General features: G+C 45.0%; 1 protein-coding gene across 1 annotated transcript; it reads right to left on the bottom strand.

The window, feature by feature from the left end:
- Positions 1-592: 592 nt before the first annotated feature.
- On the bottom strand, positions 593-19,145 carry septin5b (septin 5b; the record flags this gene model as incomplete). Its single annotated transcript, XM_079256995.1, has 11 exons — positions 593-655; positions 801-903; positions 3,959-4,094; positions 4,175-4,271; positions 4,387-4,488; positions 6,807-6,924; positions 7,014-7,148; positions 13,069-13,192; positions 13,291-13,377; positions 16,557-16,647; positions 19,089-19,145. The coding sequence occupies 11 exons, from the start codon at positions 19,143-19,145 to the stop codon at positions 593-595; spliced, it is 1,113 nt and encodes a 370-aa protein (XP_079113121.1).
- Positions 19,146-19,526: the final 381 nt, after the last annotated feature.

Raw genomic sequence — 19,526 nt, 5'->3', positions numbered from 1 at the left:
GGTCTTTGCTATGTGTGCTGTATTCTCTTAACATCATCTCTAAGGCTCTAAACTGTTTCATACAGGAAATGAGCTGCACAAATACACTTCTGCAGAAACATGGTTGCTGTTCTGTGTAGAAAGACTTCTACAAAACGACAGAAATGACTCATTCCAAGATAAGAAAAAAAAAACGTAGAGATGTTTTTCCTTTTGGGTTTACAACATAAAAGTTTGTATTTGGAGTTCAACAAGCTACAATTAAATTTTCTCATGTTTCAAACTTTAAATTCTAAGAATATTCTAATTTCTGTGCTTCAGAGATTCATGCATGATGCCACAAAGTCTGTTCAGGACTAAACTCACTGCTGCAATTCTCTCATTTAATATGCAAAGTGAAAAAGTCGGATCTTCTGGGCTCTAAACTTTGAGTGCAAACTACTTTCTACTGCTAACAACACTCACTTGGCTAATGACTGCTTAAAAAAAAAGAAAGCATGCTGTCGTTCATTTCTGTTTATTTGTGAGCAGTGCTGAGAATCGTGTGTGTGAAGATGTTTTTATCTATTGGCTGAAATGAGCGGAAAACTGAGGGGAAACTGGTTGTGTGTGGTCACAGGTCCTGCTCATGCATCTGCTGCTGCATCTTCTGAAGCATCTGCTGCATCCTCCTCAGCTGCAGAGGGAAAAAGCGAATCACAGGACAGAGAAGAGAATGAGCGCAGGAAGACACTCAGCTTATGTAATAACACACATGTAGGTCAGCAGCACGATGCATTATCGTGTGTGATGCTTTTCAGCGTTTGAAGTTGGACACTCACTTCTTCATCTTTCATTTTGATGATTTTCTCTGTCTCCACATCTGGCGTGGACAGCGGCAGGATGGGGATGGGGCTCTCCACTCGTTTATCTGCATTCATCTTGCTGTAACAGGAGACGACAAAGCGAAGGATAAAAACAGCAAAGCTGTGCAGCAGATTGATAATGTGGAATATTATGCTTCTAGCCAGGATTTACCTCCTAAGCATGTGCATGTTGTACACACTGCTCGCTGCTCACACATGCAATTACCCCAGATATTTTCCAGAGACACGCATATGTGCAACACTCCTCCCAGATTCAGCATCATGCTTCTTGTGCACTCTTCCAGCTGCACATTACGTAACAGAAAACATGTGCTCAGGCTTGTTTAGAGCTCTCAAACAGAGCAGTTAGCTTTACCAATCACCTGAAAAGCTGGATGGTAAATGTTCAATATTCCAAACAGATCCCAGTCCTTTGCTAAGAGCAAAGGAATACTGCAGATCCTGTCTAGTAAAATAGATTTAATTGGCGTTCTACGTGTCCCAAATGCAGCAAACTGTGCAGAACTCTGTCTAAAAGAAACAAAACCATGATCTAACATCTGCTGCATCTGGATTTCTCTGAAAGACTCGCCCATGTGCATCAGGACATCGCTCACTTATCAATACAGACACCGCTGCTATACTTTCAGTCACGTTGTCCAGCTCCAGTTCTCATTGGCTACAATCCTGCATGGTGTCTACGTATCCCTGCTTGAACACACCTGATCTAAATTCATTAGTCATTGTGCAGAACTTCATAGGCTGTTGGATCAATTTGAGACAGGTGTGTTGGAGCAATGAAACACCTCAAACCTGCAGGACAGCGTCCCTCAAGGACCGACCCCTGCTTTAAGTAATGACACAGGAATTCCGTCGCAGTTCCAGCAGGAGTGACATTTGTTTAAAGCTGCAGGTTGTCGAGTTAAAGTTGTTGCGCAATCAGCTCAGTTAAACTGGTGTTTCTCATTTCCAGTCCTCAGGACCCCCTGCCCCGCATGTTCTAAAAGCAACTCTACTTTAACTCACCTGAACGACATAAAGAGCTCATTAACAGGCTGAAAAGAACTTAATGAGGACGTTCAGTAATCGTGCTCTTTGGGGGAGGAACATGTCTAAAACATGCAGGGGGTCCTGATGACCAGAAGTGAGAAATACCGAGTTAAACTAATGTTCCCACCACGCTGCTGATGTTGACATTAATCAGAGCAGAAAACACAACCCACCTCATAAACCAGGTGACACCATTCAGAAGTAGATGACATTTTACACAAGTCTGTGTCAAAACTATCAAATAGTTGTTCATGGTTGGGTTATTTTACTGCCTATTCATTACAAACCAATGACAAGCAGACACATTTTTCTCCTGCTAATGTGCACATCGTCTAAACATCATTCAATCCAGCTATGTGAAACCATTACAGCTCAAGCTCGCTTACTACAAGCCTCAAGTCTCTATATGTGAAAAGAAGCCAACTTACGCTGATGACGCTCAGCTTTTCCTCTCCTTTCCTCCAGATGACACAACTGTCTCAATGAGAATATCAGCTTGCATGGATGAAGCCTCGCGACCTTCAGCTCAATCTGTCCAAGACAGAACTCATTGTCTATCCAGCCAATCCTTCCTTACATCCGCAATAAGGTGTGAAGCTTGACTCTGTCACACTTGTTCCTACCCCTGCTGCCCGGAATCTTGGTGTCATGGTGGATGACCAGTTGACCTTTAAGGTCCATGTTGCCTCAGTTGCCTGTCGATATGCTCTCTACAACATCAAGAGAATCAGACCGTACCTGACAGAACACATGACTCAGCTTCTGGTTCAGGCTCTGGTCATCTCACGCATCGATTACTGCAATTCCCTACTAGCAGGTCTGCCTGCGTTCTCTGTTAAACCTCTGCAGATGATCCAGAACGCTGCAGCAGGCCTTTTCAACCAACCCAAACGAGCTCATGTCACTCCACTGCTAATCGCTCTTCACTGGCTTCCGGTCACAGCATGTATCAAATTTAAAGCTTTGCTTCTGGCTTACAAAACAATAACTCAAATGGCTCCCGTCTACCTCCACTCCCTAATCCAGGCCTACACTCCCTATGGACAGCTATGTTCCACTGGTTAAAAGACGCCTTGTGTTACCACCACAACGTGGGACTAAATCACCAGTCAGACTCTTTTCCTCTGTTGTGCCACGATGGTGGAATGATTTCCCAAACTCTGTCCGCTCTGCAGAGTCCCTGTCTACTTTCAAGAGCAAGTTGAAGACTCAGCTCTTCAAGGAGCACTTCAACACTTAGTATAGCTGTATTTGTTGGAGAGTTGGAGAACTTAGCCCAGTTCTTTGCAACAAACTTTATGGTATTAATTCTTTGAATTTTAACATAGGTGATATTATGGGGTGGGAAGGGAGAAAAAAAAAGCCTGTAGCACTTCATGTAAGGACCTGCGTCCAACTGGACAGTCCACCAGCACCTTTCTACGATGTCTTGGTTTGATTTCGTGCTTGTGTTGTTTTCACTCATATGTAAGTCGCTTTGGATAAAAACATCTGCTAAATGATTGTACAATAGAATAGAATAGAATAGAATAGAATAGAATAGAATAGAATAGAATAGAATAGAATAGAACGTTTAGAGGGATTTCCTTCTGATTTAAGCTACAGAGGAGTTACTTCCAGACTGATTCTGACTCCTTTTTATCATTAACTGGTTTAAAGGAGAACCTTTTACATGTTGTTTCTTATTCCAGATTTCCAGTTGCCATGGTGATACAATCTGTTAAGATGTAAAGCAGTTTCAATCCAAAGTTAAACCTGAAGTTTTCTGCTAATTAAGCTAAAAAAATGAGTTATTTAGCTGCTTTGTGCATATGGAAACACTCTTTAATTTCACTGATGTCAGAAGTTCTCCTACAAACAGGAGACCTGAATCTGACACAATCTGCCCCAAAGATCATTCAGATTGACTCTATAACCACTCTGTAAGTTACTTACAATAGTTTTCTTAAACCAAGTCAAAGTAGAACATAAAATCTCTAAAAATGTGTATGCAAACCTTTATTTGCATACAAATAAAGGTTTGCATACACCTTGCATACACATTCTGCAGTAAAGCAGCATCACAGTGATGTTTCCTGACTCACCTGGTCATGGTCTGGATGCAATGGGCCCTGTAGTTCTCATAGTGACAGTCGTTGGTGATGTCCTTCAGGTCGTGCATGTGTGTCCTGATCAGCATGTTCCTGAGCTTCACAAAGTCGCAGTGGGACGGGTTCTCCACTGCACACAGGAAGAGGTTCAACATGAGGGCTGGGTGGTGCTGGGAGCAGACAGCTTCAGAGTCCAGGTGACAGTCTTACCCTCCACAACGCCCCACGGGTAGAGCCGCCCTCTCACCCTCTGTCCCCGAACCTCCACCACGGTATTGCCACCAATCACTGCAAATGGAATACTCTCCTGTAGCACACACACAAAGTAAACATCCTTTTTTCTACTAGACTCAGACAAGTAAAAAACTATAACTGGAATTAAAATGAATGTTTTAAAGTCTTTAAAGCAGAAACAAGCAGACCTTCAGCTCTTTGTCTTGCTGTTTGAACTCCTCATCTTCGTCCGAGTCGCAATCAGGGAACTGATAAATTTTTATCGCGTACTTATCGATCTCTTCCCTCACCTGGGAAGATGAAACACATCTGAGATGTGGTGGATAAGAGCAGAAACACACAAACCCTTCCACAGAGTGATGAAATCCAGCAGACAGTTTCAGTCTGTCTGTATGTGCGGCTTTAAAAGATGATTCCTTCACCACTCCTGCAAGAGGAGCCGACGATGGCCCTAAACTGCTGCCATTTCGAACATGGCTGACTCAGCAAAGATGCACAAGAAGACTTTATCAGAGGAAGAGTTGAAAAGAAAGAGAGGGACGGAGCAAGCGATAAGACAAGTCAAGATACCGGCTGGAGAGAGCTAACACTAAAGGCAAGATGGATGCTGGATTAGCCGTTGATATGGGTCACATCACAGAGAATGTCTTTACACACCTGACACTGACCTTTGAGACATCCAGCATAATAAAAGCGCCTACCTGAAGGGCTGATCCAGTCTATGAACAGACAAGTTAAAGGACAATTTTTAAAATGGATCTTTGGGATTTTTGTTGTTTGAGATTCATCATTTGTTCTTTTTTTCTTTGGTTGAATCGATGGAAAATACTAAATTTAGGACAGTTTGGTTGACAGAAGATAGAACCTGAGCAGCGACGAGGTGAGTCTCAAACAGCGTTGAGCGGTAAAGTTGGTGAAACTGGGCAAGTGGAGGACAAAACGAAAAGAGTTGGAACTAAAAACAGATCTGAGAGGCATAACCCTGAAGAACCAGGACCTGAGAGATGCATCTGGAGCTAAAACTGATCCGTCTGCTGTCGGCCGAAGCCTCAACAGTCATGGTCTCCATGGCAACATGGCTGTCAAGAAGCCAGATTAGGCTGAGGTGACATGAGCCAAGAACTGGACTGAAAACCAGAGGTAAAAGGTCTGATGGAGGGACGGATCCTCCCCAGAACCAGGACCTCTACGGGTCTGATGGAGGGACGGATCCTTCCCAGAACCAGGACCTCTACGGGTCTGATGGAGGGACGGATCCTTCCCAGAACCAGGACCTCTACGGGTCTGATGGAGGGACGGATCCTTCCCAGAACCAGGACCTCTACAGGTCTGAGGGAGGGACAGATCCTCCCCAGAACCCGGATCTCAACAGGTCTGATGGGGGGATGGATCCTCCCCAGAACCAGGACCTCTACGGGTCTGATGGAGGGACGGATCCTCCCCAGAACCAGGACCTCTACGGGTCTGATGGAGGGACGGATCCTCCCTAGAACCAGGACCTCTACGGGTCTGATGGAGGGACGGATCCTCCCCAGAACCAGGACCTCTACGGGTCTGATGGAGGGACGGATCCTCCCTAGAACCAGGACCTCAACGGGTCTGATGGGGGGACGGATCCTCCCCAGAACCAGGACCTCAACAGGTCTGATGGGGGAACAGATCCTCCCCAGAACCAGGACCTCTACGGGTCTGATGGAGGGACGGATCCTCCCCAGAACCAGGACCTCAGCAGGTCTGATGGGGGGACGGATCCTCCCCAGAACCAGGACCTCAACAGGTCTGATGGGGGGACGGATCCTCCCCAGAACCAGGACCTCAACAGGTCTGATGGGGGGACGGATCCTCCCCAGAACCAGGACCTCAACAGGTCTGATGGAGGGACGGATCCTCCCCAGAACCAGGACCTCAACAGGTCTGATGGAGGGACGGATCCTCCCCAGAACCAGGACCTCAGCAGGTCTGTTGGAGGGACGGATCCTCCCCAGAACCAGGACCTCAGCAGGTCTGATGGGGGGACGGATCCTCCCCAGAACCAGGACCTCTACGGGTCTGATGGAGGGACGGATCCTCCCCAGAACCAGGACCTCAGCAGGTCTGATGGGGGAACAGATCCTCCCTAGAACCAGGACCTCTACGGGTCTGATGGAGGGACGGATCCTCCCCAGAACCAGGACCTCAGCAGGTCTGATGGGGGGACGGATCCTCCCCAGAACCAGGACCTCAGCAGGTCTGTTGGAGAGACGGATCCTCCCCAGAACCAGGACCTCAGCAGGTCTGTTGGAGAGACGGATCCTCCCCAGAACCAGGACCTCAGCAGGTCTGTTGCAGGGACAGAGAACAGGATAAAAGGCAGAAACATATAAAGAGGAGTTTCTGGGAGTCCTCTAGAAGTCTCGAGAAGTAATCCTGAATACTTCTTATAGACCTGAAGACCGGCTCAACCTTTTGCACCGTCCTGCATGAACGGGGAATAAAGAATTTCACATAATTCTGATGTATAAAATCATCTCCTAAAACATCTTTCTGGATTTATTCCACCACAGAACTATGAAGAAAACAAGCAGCAGCTGCAGAAGACGCTGAACAAACGGAGCTTTTATGGCCTTACCCGCTCTTTGAGTTTCTTTATCTCAAGCGGAGTGAGGCAGTCAGCTTTAGCGATGAGAGGAACCACGTTAACTTTATCCTGCAGGGCCTTCATGAACTCTACATCAATCGGACGAAGCCTGCAGGAGGATACAGACCTCGCTGAGTATTTCCCCACATGGATGCGGACAAATATAAGTATTTATTTCTGCGTGTGTGTGTGTGTTACCCTTGTCCAAACGGAGATATAAAGTAGAGACAGCAGTGAACTCTGTTGTCCTGAATGTTCTTCCTGTTCAGTCCACTCTCGTCCCTGAAGTACTGCTCAAACTGTTGGTTGATGTAGTCTGTGACCGGGCTCCAGCTACGAAACACATCATCAGTAGTTAGAAAACAACCTCTAAAAGAACCAATCAGCTGAGAGTATCATAAGCATCTCAGTAAATCAGAGTTGGCAACAATGCCAGAAGGCGGCTATCTTAGCCCAGACTATCAACTTGCCATTAGCGGGTGAGCTCGCAGCTAACATAGATGACTGTAAGTCTGTAATGAGCACACGGACAGGTCTATATGCTTAATGTGGTGGCAAAGGTTCAGCATAAAGTTGGAAAATTCTCCTAACTCTGATTGACGTGAGGATGTTTGAAGAAAACAAACAGAATACAGGCAAGCACAGCAGTGGAGGGATGATGGTCTGGGCTTGTTTAGGAGCCACAGGACCTGGACACCTTGCAGGGGATCATGAACTCCTCTGGATACTAATGATGTTTACCAATTAATATCCAAAATGATTTGGAAAAAATACAAAGCAATTACCATCTAGAAGGATGTGAGATATTGATAACACCAACAAAAGTAGAGTTTCTGCATACGAAGTGATTTTATGGAAGAAAACTGAAACTAAAGAGGCCAAATCCGTTATTGTGTTTAAAGAAAAACAGACAATTCATATTTTACACTTCATGTAATGTCTATACATCACAAGGCAAGGCAAATTTCCTTGTATAGCACCTTCCATGTACAGGACAATTGAAAGTGCTTTACATGAAACATTTAAAGCATTAAAGATGGTGTAAAAACAGACAAAAAGAAGCATAAAGGAAAACAGTGAAAAAAAAACAACAACCTTTTATTTATGATATTTTTTTACCTTTTTAGAAATTTATCTTTCTATTAAATGTTTTAGGAAGAATAAAAAAATTATTGTATAAATTACAGACGTTGAATATCACTTTTTCACAATATCAGATATTTAGATTTTGTCCAACTCTTAATTTCTGATACTGATATCTCTGATGCCAATATTTTTGGAGCGAGTTGTATCAAAAAAACAAAAATATCTGGAGAACTATAGATGACATTTCTTATATTTGTTAATTTTGAGTTAGAGGAGACATAGTTGAAGAGTTTGATATTTAATATGTGTATGTTGTGTATAAGTTTTGTCATTGAAAAAGTAAAAACTGATAATTACCAATATTGCATTTTAATGTCAGTATTGGTCTATAAATACAAATAAAACTAAGTATGCATCCATGTATCGGACAGCTAAAGCTTGGCTGAAATTAGCAACAGATCAATGAACAGCAGCAGATCTACAACGGAAAAAGGAAAAAAAGGCATGGATACGATCCTGATGAAGTTCAGACCTCGGCCTGGATTAAACGATGTGGTGGAAACTTCTGCCGTGCAGAAACAAACCTCAAACACCTGATTTGCATCAAACTTGCCCCACATCCATGTGACAGACTGATACCAACAGCTAAATTATCTATATGAGGTGCAGATTCTTGGCCTCCACTCAGCTCCTCACACCATGGTTTTGGTTTGTTACATCGGTGATGAGCTGTTCTTCATCAGAGATTGTTTTTAGCTTTAACCGGGCCATGGCGGTGGCAGCATCTACACTATGGAATAAGCTCTGTATCTGTTTCTAAACCTCTGCTGAAGACCGATATGTTCACCATGGCTGTGTGCACAAAGTGGCAAGCTGGCATTTTGATCTGATTTTAGTTGAGTGCAATTATTTTACTTTAATTTCTAGTATTTTACATTTGAATGTCATCCAATATGTTATTTATGCTGTTTAGTTTCAACTCTGCACATTGTGGCACTTTGTTGTTTTAGTATGTGTTTTAAATAAAGTTGTATTACTTTAGTCTCATTTTAAGACCAAGTGAGGACCAGATTGTTTCCATAACTTGCTGATTAAATAAACCCAGAAAAGAGGTTGAAGTCCTAGCCCTCTCATGACTGTAGCTCTATCGAACCTCCAACCTCTAAATGACTGTTTTTTAGCAAACCAGCTGGATTGAAAAGTACCTGGTTTGACTAGATTTGCCAGTGTTTTAATGTTTTCCTGCAATGTGTGTCTTGGTGGGCAAAGTGGCATCATCTTCATGTGAAAGTGCTGAGAAGATAGATAGATAGATAGATAAATACTTTATTAATCCTGAAGGAAATTGTGCAGTTGTCCGTTGCTCACATTCATAAAACAGCAAAAGAGAAAATTTAAAGTTTAAAAAAACCAGACAAATAAATAATTCAACAGCATTAAAAGATAAAGTGCTACAGGTTAAGGTGCTACAAGTTAAGGCACTGAAAAAACAAAGTTCAGGACTAGTATCAGTCTCTCCTGCTCCTCCCTGAAGTGGCTGCATTATACAGCCTGATGGCACGAGGGATGAAAGAGTTTTTTAGTCTATCAGTGGAGCAGCCCAATGAGAGAAACCTGGAGCTAACAGAGCTCCTCTGCCGAGAGAAGACAAGATATAGGGGGTGGCTCTGATTGGAGAGGATTGCCCTGATCTTAGAGAGCGTCCTCTGCTCCACCACCTTTTCCACAGAGTCCAGGCCGAGTCCAACCACAGAGCCTGCTTTCCTTATGAGCCTGTCCAGCCTCTGAGTGTCCCTCTTTTTAGCGTTGCCCCCCCAGCACACAACAGCATAAAAAAGAGCACTAGATACAATCGATTGGTAGAACATGTACAGTAACTTTGAACAGACTCTAAAGGATGCCAGCCTTCTTAAAAAATACATCCTGCTCTGAGCCTTTTTGTACACAGCATCTGTGTTAGCTGCCCAGCTCAGACTGTTATCCAGCTGCAGCCCCAGATATTTGTAGTTAGAGACCACCTCCACCTCAGATCCACTGATGTTGATGGACTGTACAGCAGGGGGCGCCCGGCGGAAATCCAGCACCAGCTCCTTTGTCTTTGATGTATTAAGCTGGAGCTTGTTGTGCTGGCACCACTCCACAAAGTCCTTCACCAGGCCCCTGTACTCCCCCTCTTCACCCTCCCTAATACATGCCACAATTGCAGTGTCATCAGAGAACTTCTGCATGTGGCATGTATCTGAGTTGTACTGAAAGTCAGAGGTGTAAAGAGTGAAGAGGAGGGGCGACAACACCGTGCCCTGAGGTGCTCCAATACTGCAGGTCAATGTTGAGGACCTACACCCCCCCACTCGGACAAACTGAGACCTATTAGTCAGATAGTCTGAAATCCAGGTCACGAGGTGAGGGTCCACAGCCATGATGTTCAGCTTCTCCCGGAGAAGGCTGGGCTGGATGGTATTAAACGCGCTGGAAAAGTCAAAGAACAGCATCCTCACCATGCACCCTCCAACATCCAGGTATGTAAGGGCACGGTGTAGAAGGTAGAGGACAGCATCCTCCACTCCCACCTTCTCCTGATAGGCAAATTGGAGGGGGTCCCGTCCTCCCAGCACCTGAGGGTGCACAATTCGCAGGACCAGTCGCTCCAGTGTCTTCATGACGTGCGATGTAAGTGCGACCGGCCTGTAGTCGTTCAGCTCCCGAGGCCGACTCTTCTTGGGAACTGGAACGATGCAGGAGGTTTTCCACATAGAAGGAACTCTCCCCTGCTGCAGGCTCAGGTTGTAGACCTGCTGTAGAGGGTCCCCCAACTCAGCAGCACAGGTCCTCAAGAGCCTCGGGCAGACCTGGTCCGGACCCGGGGCCTTCCTTGGATGGAGACGTCGCAGCTCAGTTGTCACCTGGTCCGCAGTGATGAAGGTTGGAGTTGAGGTGAGAGTGGCGTTTGAAAGTGAGAGAGAGGCACGTGGAGGAGAAGCTGGATGGTGATGATCAGGGCGGCATGAGGAGGGCTGTTGAGGTGAGCAGGCAGTTGGTGGGGAACTGAACCGATTAAAAAAAGTGTTCAGCTCCTCAGCTCTTTTTATGTCCATACAGCCAACATTGCTTTTACTGCTGCAGCCAGTAATGGTTTTCATACCATTCCAGACCTCCCGCATGTTGTTGTCAGTCAGCTTCCTCTCAAGCTTCTTGCTGTAAGCCTCCTTGGCCACCTTCAGACAGGTTTTGACTTCCTTCTGAACCTCCCTCATCCTTTCACTATTTTTCCTCCCAAACACCCTCTTCTTTGTGTTTAGCATACTCTTTACATTAGATGTTATCCAAGGCTTGTTGTTTGCAAAGCACTTTACTGACTTAACAGGCACCGCCTGCTGCTCACAAAAATTTATATAGTCAGTCAGGCAACCCACTGCCCCCTCTAGGTCCTCCCCATGTGAGTCCACTAATACATTCCAGTCTGTGGTGGCAAAGCAGTGTCTGAGTGCATCCTCTGCCTCAGGGGACCACCTGCGGACCTGCCTGGTTGTAGCAGTTTGCCTCTTCACAAGAGGAGTGTAGGTGGGCTGTAGGTGGACAAGGTTGTGGTCGGATCTGCCCAGTGGAGGAAGGGGAGAAGCTGAGTATGCATCCATGGTATTTGCATACAAAAGATCTATAGTCTTATTTTTCCTAGTGGGGCAGCTGACATACTGGTGGAAAGATGGCAGAGTAGAATCCAGGGTGACATGATTAAAATCACCGGAGAGAAGAAAGAATGCATCTGGATGTTGGGACTGAAGTGCTGTGGTGGTGTTATAGATAGCCTCACGCACCGCCTCTGCGTCCGCTCTCGGAGGAATGTAAACACACAGCGCGATGACGTGCGAGAACTCACGTGGTACGTAGTACGGTCTGATGCTAACAGCTAGCAGCTCCAAATTGCGGGTGCAAATCACGGATTTAACAGTCAGATGGTTGGGATGACACCACCGCTTGTTAGCATACAGAATGAGTCCCCCGCCTTTGCGCTTTCCGGATGCATCAGGATCCCGATCTGCTCGAATGGTGGAAAAGCCGGGCAGGTCCACATTAGCGTCTATGAACATCCTTTGGAGCCCTTAATGGTTTGTTCCAATGAAAAGCTTTTTCTATCTACAACCTTAATGGTTTGTTCCAATGAAAAGCTTTTTCTATCTACAACCTTAATGGTTTGTTCCAATTAAAAGCTTTTTCTACCTACAACCTTAATGGATGTTCCAATGAAAAGCTTTTTCTACCTACAACCTTAATGGTTTGTTCCAATGAAAAGCTTTTTCTACCTACAACCTTAATGGTTTGTTCCAATGAAAAGCTTTTTCTATCTACAACCTTAATGGTTTGTTCCAATGAAAAGCTTTTTCTACCTACAACCTTAATGGTTTGTTCCAATGAAAAGCTTTTTCTATCTACAACCTTAATGGTTTGTTCCAATGAAAATTTATTTCTATCTACAACCTTAATGATTTGTTCCAATGAAAAGCTTTTTCTATCTACAACCTTAATGGTTTGTTCCAATGAAAATTTATTTCTATCTACAACCTTAATGGTTTGTTCCAATGAAAAGCTTTTTTTTATCTACAACCTTAATGGTTTGTTCCAATGAAAAGCTTTTTCTACCTACAACCTTAATGGTTTGTTCCAATTAAAAGCTTTTTCTATCTACAACCTTAATGGTTTGTTCCAATTAAAAGCTTTTTCTATCTACAACCTTAATGGTTTGTTCCAATTAAAAGCTTTTTCTATCTACAACCTTAATGGTTTGTTCCAATTAAAAGCTTTTTCTATCTACAACCTTAATGGTTTGTTCCAATTAAAAGCTTTTTCTATCTACAACCTTAATGGTGTGTTCCAATTAAAAGCTTTTTCTATCTACAACCTTAATGGTGTGTTCCAATTAAAAGCTTTTTCTATCTACAACCTTAATGGTTTGTTCCAATTAAAAGCTTTTTCTATCTACAACCTTAATGGTTTGTTCCAATTAAAAGCTTTTTCTATCTACAACCTTAATGGTTTGTTCCAATTAAAAGCTTTTTCTATCTACAACCTCACAGTGAACCATGGAACAAATGGAAATGACGCATGCTGCATAACTTTTAATTAATTTGCTGATTAAAAGCCGTCTCTACTGAGCAAATATCCGTCTCACCACTCTGTGTTGTTAACAGCGTCTCCAAACCCCGGCGTGTCCACGATGGTGAGTTTCAGCTTCACCCCCTTCTCCTCGATGTCCACGGTGCGCTTTGTGATGTCTACTGTCTGTTTGATGCGTTCTGCAGGGGAAGATGATGTTGCACACACGTCAAGCAGAGTCTCTGCACCCGGATATGTGATTGAACGTTTGAAGGCGTGTGATGGGTCGATCCCTCACCCTCTGCGTTTAGCAGCTTTCTCTCTTTGTACAGATCGGTGAGGAAGAGGCTGTTCACCAGCGTGGATTTACCCAAACCGGACTCACCTGGGACACACATGCACTTTTATTATTTTACTTTTATTTGTTATACATTTTCATTTTATGAGCAAATTAAAATGTTAATGTATTAAATCATCCTTTAGTGCTGTAGTCAGATTCAGCCACATTTACTGTCACAAATTTTATCCTGAGTTGGCCCCCCCCTTTTTTTTTTACTTTTAAAACTACTTTAATTCCTCATGGTATAAATTCTCAAAGATTTTGCTCCATATTGACATGAAGCATCACACAGCTGCTGCACATCATGATGAGAACTTCCAGTTCCACCACATCACCATGAGAATCTCCCGTTCCACCTCATCACCATGAGAATCTCCCGTTCCACCTCATCACCATGAGAATCTCCCGTTTCACCTCATCACCATGAGAATCTCCCGTTCCACCTCATCACCATGAGAATCTCCCGTTCCACCACATCATGATGAGAATCTCCCGTTCCACCTCATCACCATGAGAATCTCCCGTTTCACCTCATCACCATGAGAATCTCCCGTTCCACCACATCATGATGAGAATCTCCCGTTCCACCTCATCACCATGAGAATCTCCCGTTCCACCACATCATGATGAGAATCTCCCGTTCCACCTCATCACCATGAGAATCTCCCGTTCCACCTCATCACCATGAGAATCTCCCGTTTCACCTCATCACCATGAGAATCTCCCGTTTCACCTCATCACCATGAGAATCTCCCGTTTCACCTCATCACCATGAGAATCTCCCGTTCCACCTCATCACCATGAGAATCTCCCGTTCCACCTCATCACCATGAGAATCTCCCGTTTCACCTCATCACCATGAGAATCTCCCGTTCCACCTCATCACCATGAGAATCTCCCGTTCCACCTCATCACCATGAGAATCTCCCGTTCCACCTCATCACCATGAGAATCTCCCGTTTCACCTCATCACCATGAGAATCTCCCGTTTCACCTCATCACCATGAGAATCTCCCGTTCCACCTCATCACCATGAGAATCTCCCGTTCCACCTCATCACCATGAGAATCTCCCGTTTCACCTCATCACCATGAGAATCTCCCGTTCCACCTCATCACCATGAGAATCTCCCGTTTCACCTCATCACCATGAGAATCTCCCGTTTCACCTCATCACCATGAGAATCTCCCGTTCCACCTCATCACCATGAGAATCTCCCGTTTCACCTCATCACCATGAGAATCTCCCGTTTCACCTCATCACCATGAGAATCTCCCGTTTCACCTCATCACCATGAGAATCTCCCGTTTCACCTCATCACCATGAGAATCTCCCGTTTCACCTCATCACCATGAGAATCTCCCGTTCCACCTCATCACCATGAGAATCTCCCGTTCCACCTCATCACCATGAGAATCTCCCGTTCCACCTCATCACCATGAGAATCTCCCGTTCCACCTCATCACCATGAGAATCTCCCGTTCCACCTCATCACCATGAGAATCTCCCGTTCCACCTCATCACCATGAGAATCTCCCGTTTCACCTCATCACCATGAGAATCTCCCGTTTCACCTCATCACCATGAGAATCTCCCGTTCCACCTCATCACCATGAGAATCTCCCGTTCCACCTCATCACCATGAGAATCTCCCGTTTCACCTCATCACCATGAGAATCTCCCGTTCCACCTCATCACCATGAGAATCTCCCGTTCCACCTCATCACCATGAGAATCTCCCGTTTCACCTCATCACCATGAGAATCTACCGTTCCACCTCATCACCATGAGAATCTCCCGTTCCACCTCATCATGATGAGAATCTCCCGTTCCACCTCATCATGATGAGAATCTCCCGTTCCACCACATCATGATGAGAATCTCCCGTTCCACCTCATCACCATGAGAATCTCCTGTTCCACCTCATCATGATGAGAATCTCCCGTTCCACCTCATCATGATGAGAATCTCCTGTTCCACCACATCCCAAAGCTGCTCTGCTGGATGTAGATCTGGTGACTGTGGAGCCGTTGGAGGACAGTGAACTCATCGTCATGGTGGAGATGATGTGAGCTTTGTGACATGGTGCATCATCCTGCTGGAAGTTTCCATCAGAAGATGCTACACTGTGCTCAGAAAGGGATGGACATGGTCAGCAGCAGGACTCAGATAGGCTGTGCTGGTTAAACCAGGTCATGTTGGTACTAAGGGGATGAAAGTGGGACAAGAAAACCTCCCCCCACCATTCCACCAGCAGCAGCCTGAAGCGTTGATCCTGATGGCAGGATGGATCCATGTTGTCATGATGTTTCCAGCAGATTCTGATCCTACCATGTGAATGTGGAGCTGAACTGGAGACTCATCAGACCAGCAATGTTTCTCCATCTTCTATTGTCCAGTTCTGGTGAGTCTGTGTGGATTGTAGCCTCGGTTTCCTGTTCTTACTGACAGGAGGGAACCCGCTGTGGTCTTCTGCTGCTGGAGACCATCTGCTTCCAGGCTGGACGTGTTGTGTGTTCAGAAATGATGTTCTGCAAACCTCAGTTAGAACCAGTGCTGACTGGACTTCCTGTTGTCTATCTATCACCTCCAACCAGTCTGTCCATTCTCCTCAACAAGACATTCTGGTCCAGACAACTGCTGCTTGCTGGATATTCTCTTCTTCAGACCTTCTCTGTAAACTCTGGAGATGGTTGTGTGCAAAAATCCGAGTAAATACTCAGACCAACAACCATGTCACTTTCAAAGTCACTTAAATGTCTTTACTTCTTCATTCTGATGCTCAGTTTGAGCTTCAGCAAGTCATCCTCAACACATCTACATGACCACATGTGTTGAGATGCTGCCATCTGATTGGCTGAATGCATAACTGAACAGGTGGATCTAAAGAAAGGAGGTAGTCAGTGTAGTCCCTGAACAATCTGCTCCTACAGATGGTAGATCTGTGGGATATTAATTTTTTTATCTCACATTTGATGCACTGATGATGAACATGTGCGTGTTTGCATCAGTGAACATGGCAAGTTATACAAAATATGTAATAAATTCACCTTTTAATACAAATATGAGTTTATTTATCAAGATAAACCCACATTTGCATGTCAAATATAGGGTTTCCAAGTATTTTTTATTTTAAAAATAATATTAAAAGTAAACGAGTGATGAGGTTGAACGTCATCGTCTCCTTTACTGTTACGTTATGCTAGCAGAGCAGCTCTCCTCACCTGCTACCATCAGCGTGAAGTCGAACCCTTTCTTCACCGACTTTCTGTGCAGCTGACTGGGCAGCGTCGCAAATCCAACGTACTCTTTCTCCTGTAAACAATCCACAAGCAACAGTCACACGAGCTGCAGTGCATTCATGCGTCATGCTCCTGCTTGGTACAGTAGCTGTGTTAGTAGGACATTCCCATGATTCCCTTCATGTTGCACTGAGGGGGGGGTGCAGCCTGAGGCCCTCCAAGTATTCATAATGCAGAGAGGGAAGCTTATGCATGCACCAGGGGAGGAGGTGGGGGATGTCTAAGCTGAGTCTGTCTGTATACATGAACACTGTAGAACCATCTAATGCCAAATCTAATGATGGGAATATTATCTCCACTGCTGAGGAGGAGAGTGTGTGTGTGTGTGTGTGTTTGTGTTTGTGTTTGTTACTGCTTCGCTTCTGTATTGACATTTTGTTCCCGGATGCATTTGCAAGTCACACCCACACACATCACTAAAATACACAAATCCAGTCTGCTTCTGCTTGAGTCAGCCTCAGAGCTTCGACGGAGGCCAGATAAACAGGAGACAGCTTGCAGGATTTGGGGGATATTAACTCGAAAGGACCTGCTGCCATGACAACGGAGTTATGTTTCTCTCATCTTCATCTTCAGTTGTAGTTATACTCACTGTTTAAACATTGTTTTCTATCTTTACTTCCACAACAGTTCATATAATTTGTGATTTACATGCATGTTTTTATCTTTGGGGCTAGATTTACTAAATGGTCTGCTCCTGCTGCAAAGCAACGCTTTCAGCTGCTGGTGTGATACCTTGTTAAATTCTGCTCGAATAAAAGACCAAGCAGGGATTGAACGCTACTACTTCATGTCTAACCATTCAGCTGAAACTGTCACATTGTCCTTCTTTCGGGACAAAGTCAATGAACATCTCAGACTCAGCGTTGGAATTATCCGTCTGTGTTTCATCCTGCCTGCTCATTTCTCTTTTTGTCCAACTAATATAACAATTACCTCCAATCTACTGCTGTTTACCTGCACATTAAAGTTACAAACACGCAGTTAGGCTTTAAAAACTACACAGCACATGTTTTACTGTAGAAAGCTTTCTGTGTTGCCATGGTAACAGTCCCCTCCATGTTTAAAACTGATGGAGTGAACTTGTGAAAAAGACTGGAAGTGAGAACTGGTTGGTACAGACAGTCATTTACTCTGTTATTGATCATATTCATGATGGTAACATCTTTGTAGCATCTCTATATGGAGGTTTTATGCTTTCGATACACAATACTGGCACTTTAAATTAATAATATTGTCATTTATTGTAGTTATATATTATTACTCTCATGTATTCATGTTTCTGTGTAACATCCATCCATCCATCCATCCATCCATCCATCCATCCATCCATCCATCCATCCACCACCACCATCTCCGCACAGTTTTTAGCTCATTTCATTAACTGCAAATTTGTCTCTTTTTCTTTGTATCTATAGTTTGTCTGGGCTTCATAAGGTACCAGCAATCTGTTGTACCCCTAAAGGTACAATTAGGTGCTTTATTTTTAAGTGGTTAATGCATGAAATAATGTTTTGTTCTAGTATTAAAATAGTTCAAAGTATGGCTCATCTAATTCATATTACTCTCAGATTGTGAGGTTTTACATGCAGGAGCAGCTAGAGAGGAAACAAGGGTGCAACTGGTTTGATTGGACACCCCAGGTGCCATTAGAGGTGATTGACAGGTCAAAGGAGGAGGAGGAGGACAGGAGGAGGTGGCAGGCAGGACACTCTCTGGATTGGACCGGTCCAGTCCATTGCAGGGTCAACAGAGAGACAAACTATTCATGCTCGTATTACCAGTGAACCTAACATGCATGCCTCTGGTCTGCAGGAGGAGGGTTCACCCAAAGAGAACCTCACATAACAAGCAAACTGGCCTAACAAAGGTGTGTGTGTGTGTGATCCCATCCCGAGCTGAGGCTTGGACCAGCCATCAGAGCTGACCTCCACGTCTCGCTGCACATCATTATAATCATCCCATTTCAGTTTCAATACATTCACATTTCACCAGTTTACTGTGATGCATCTGCTCCTCAGCACGTTTACACCTCACCAGCTGAGCATATAGCCAGGTGAGAGTGCGGAGGACTTCCACGCAGGGGTATTCCACGCGTGAATGTGTCTCCAGCTGCATGAAACCGCATAGTAACGTTTAACAGCAGGTGTGTGTGAGATGTGATTCCATCAGCTGCGGCCAACACAAAGGCTGGGCTTACTCTCTCTCTCACACACGCGCGCGCGCACACACACACACACACACACACACACACACACACACAGTCTGCTGCGTCTCACCTCCGCTTCATCTGAAACATGATGAATTCCAGGAGGCGTCGCGCGGAGGAGGTCGAGCACATCCGGTCGTTTCCAGCAGATGAAAAGAAAAGATGAAATGATGAAGACAAAGATGAAGATGCGACATTGTCCCTGATGAAACAGCTGCCGCGCGCAGGGGGGTGGTAAGAGCTACCTGCGGGAGCTTACCTGCACGAGGCGCGCGGCTCCGGTACCTGCTGCTGGACGTCATGTTGGACAGAGGAGGTGGAGGAGGCGTCCAGGCTGGGTGCAGGATGGATGGATGGATGGATGGGGCGGGTCTGGGCTGGAGGCAGGGATGTAGCCGTCACCGCCGCGAGGAGGAAGATGCCTCTGGAGGAGGGTCCCGGTTTGAGTCCGAATCACCACAAATCCGCCACATCTGCCCTTGTGACGTGTTGTCCCGCGTGCACGCCGCACACACTCATTGTAAGCAGTTTTTATTGTTAGGCTGAAAAAACAAACATGTGCAGTTCAGGTGATCCGCCAGGTGGTGGCGATGCAGCTCCACACACACACACACACACACACATATAAGTCTGATTTAGGTCAAGATTCAACACAACTTTATTGATACCAGAATGAAACCTAC

This window comes from Telmatherina bonti (genome assembly GCF_933228915.1).
Source record: "Telmatherina bonti genome assembly, chromosome: 17".
Lineage (NCBI taxonomy): Eukaryota > Metazoa > Chordata > Actinopteri > Atheriniformes > Telmatherinidae > Telmatherina > Telmatherina bonti.
Note: the sequence above shows the minus strand (reverse complement) of the source record. Positions and strands in the feature narration are given on the sequence as shown.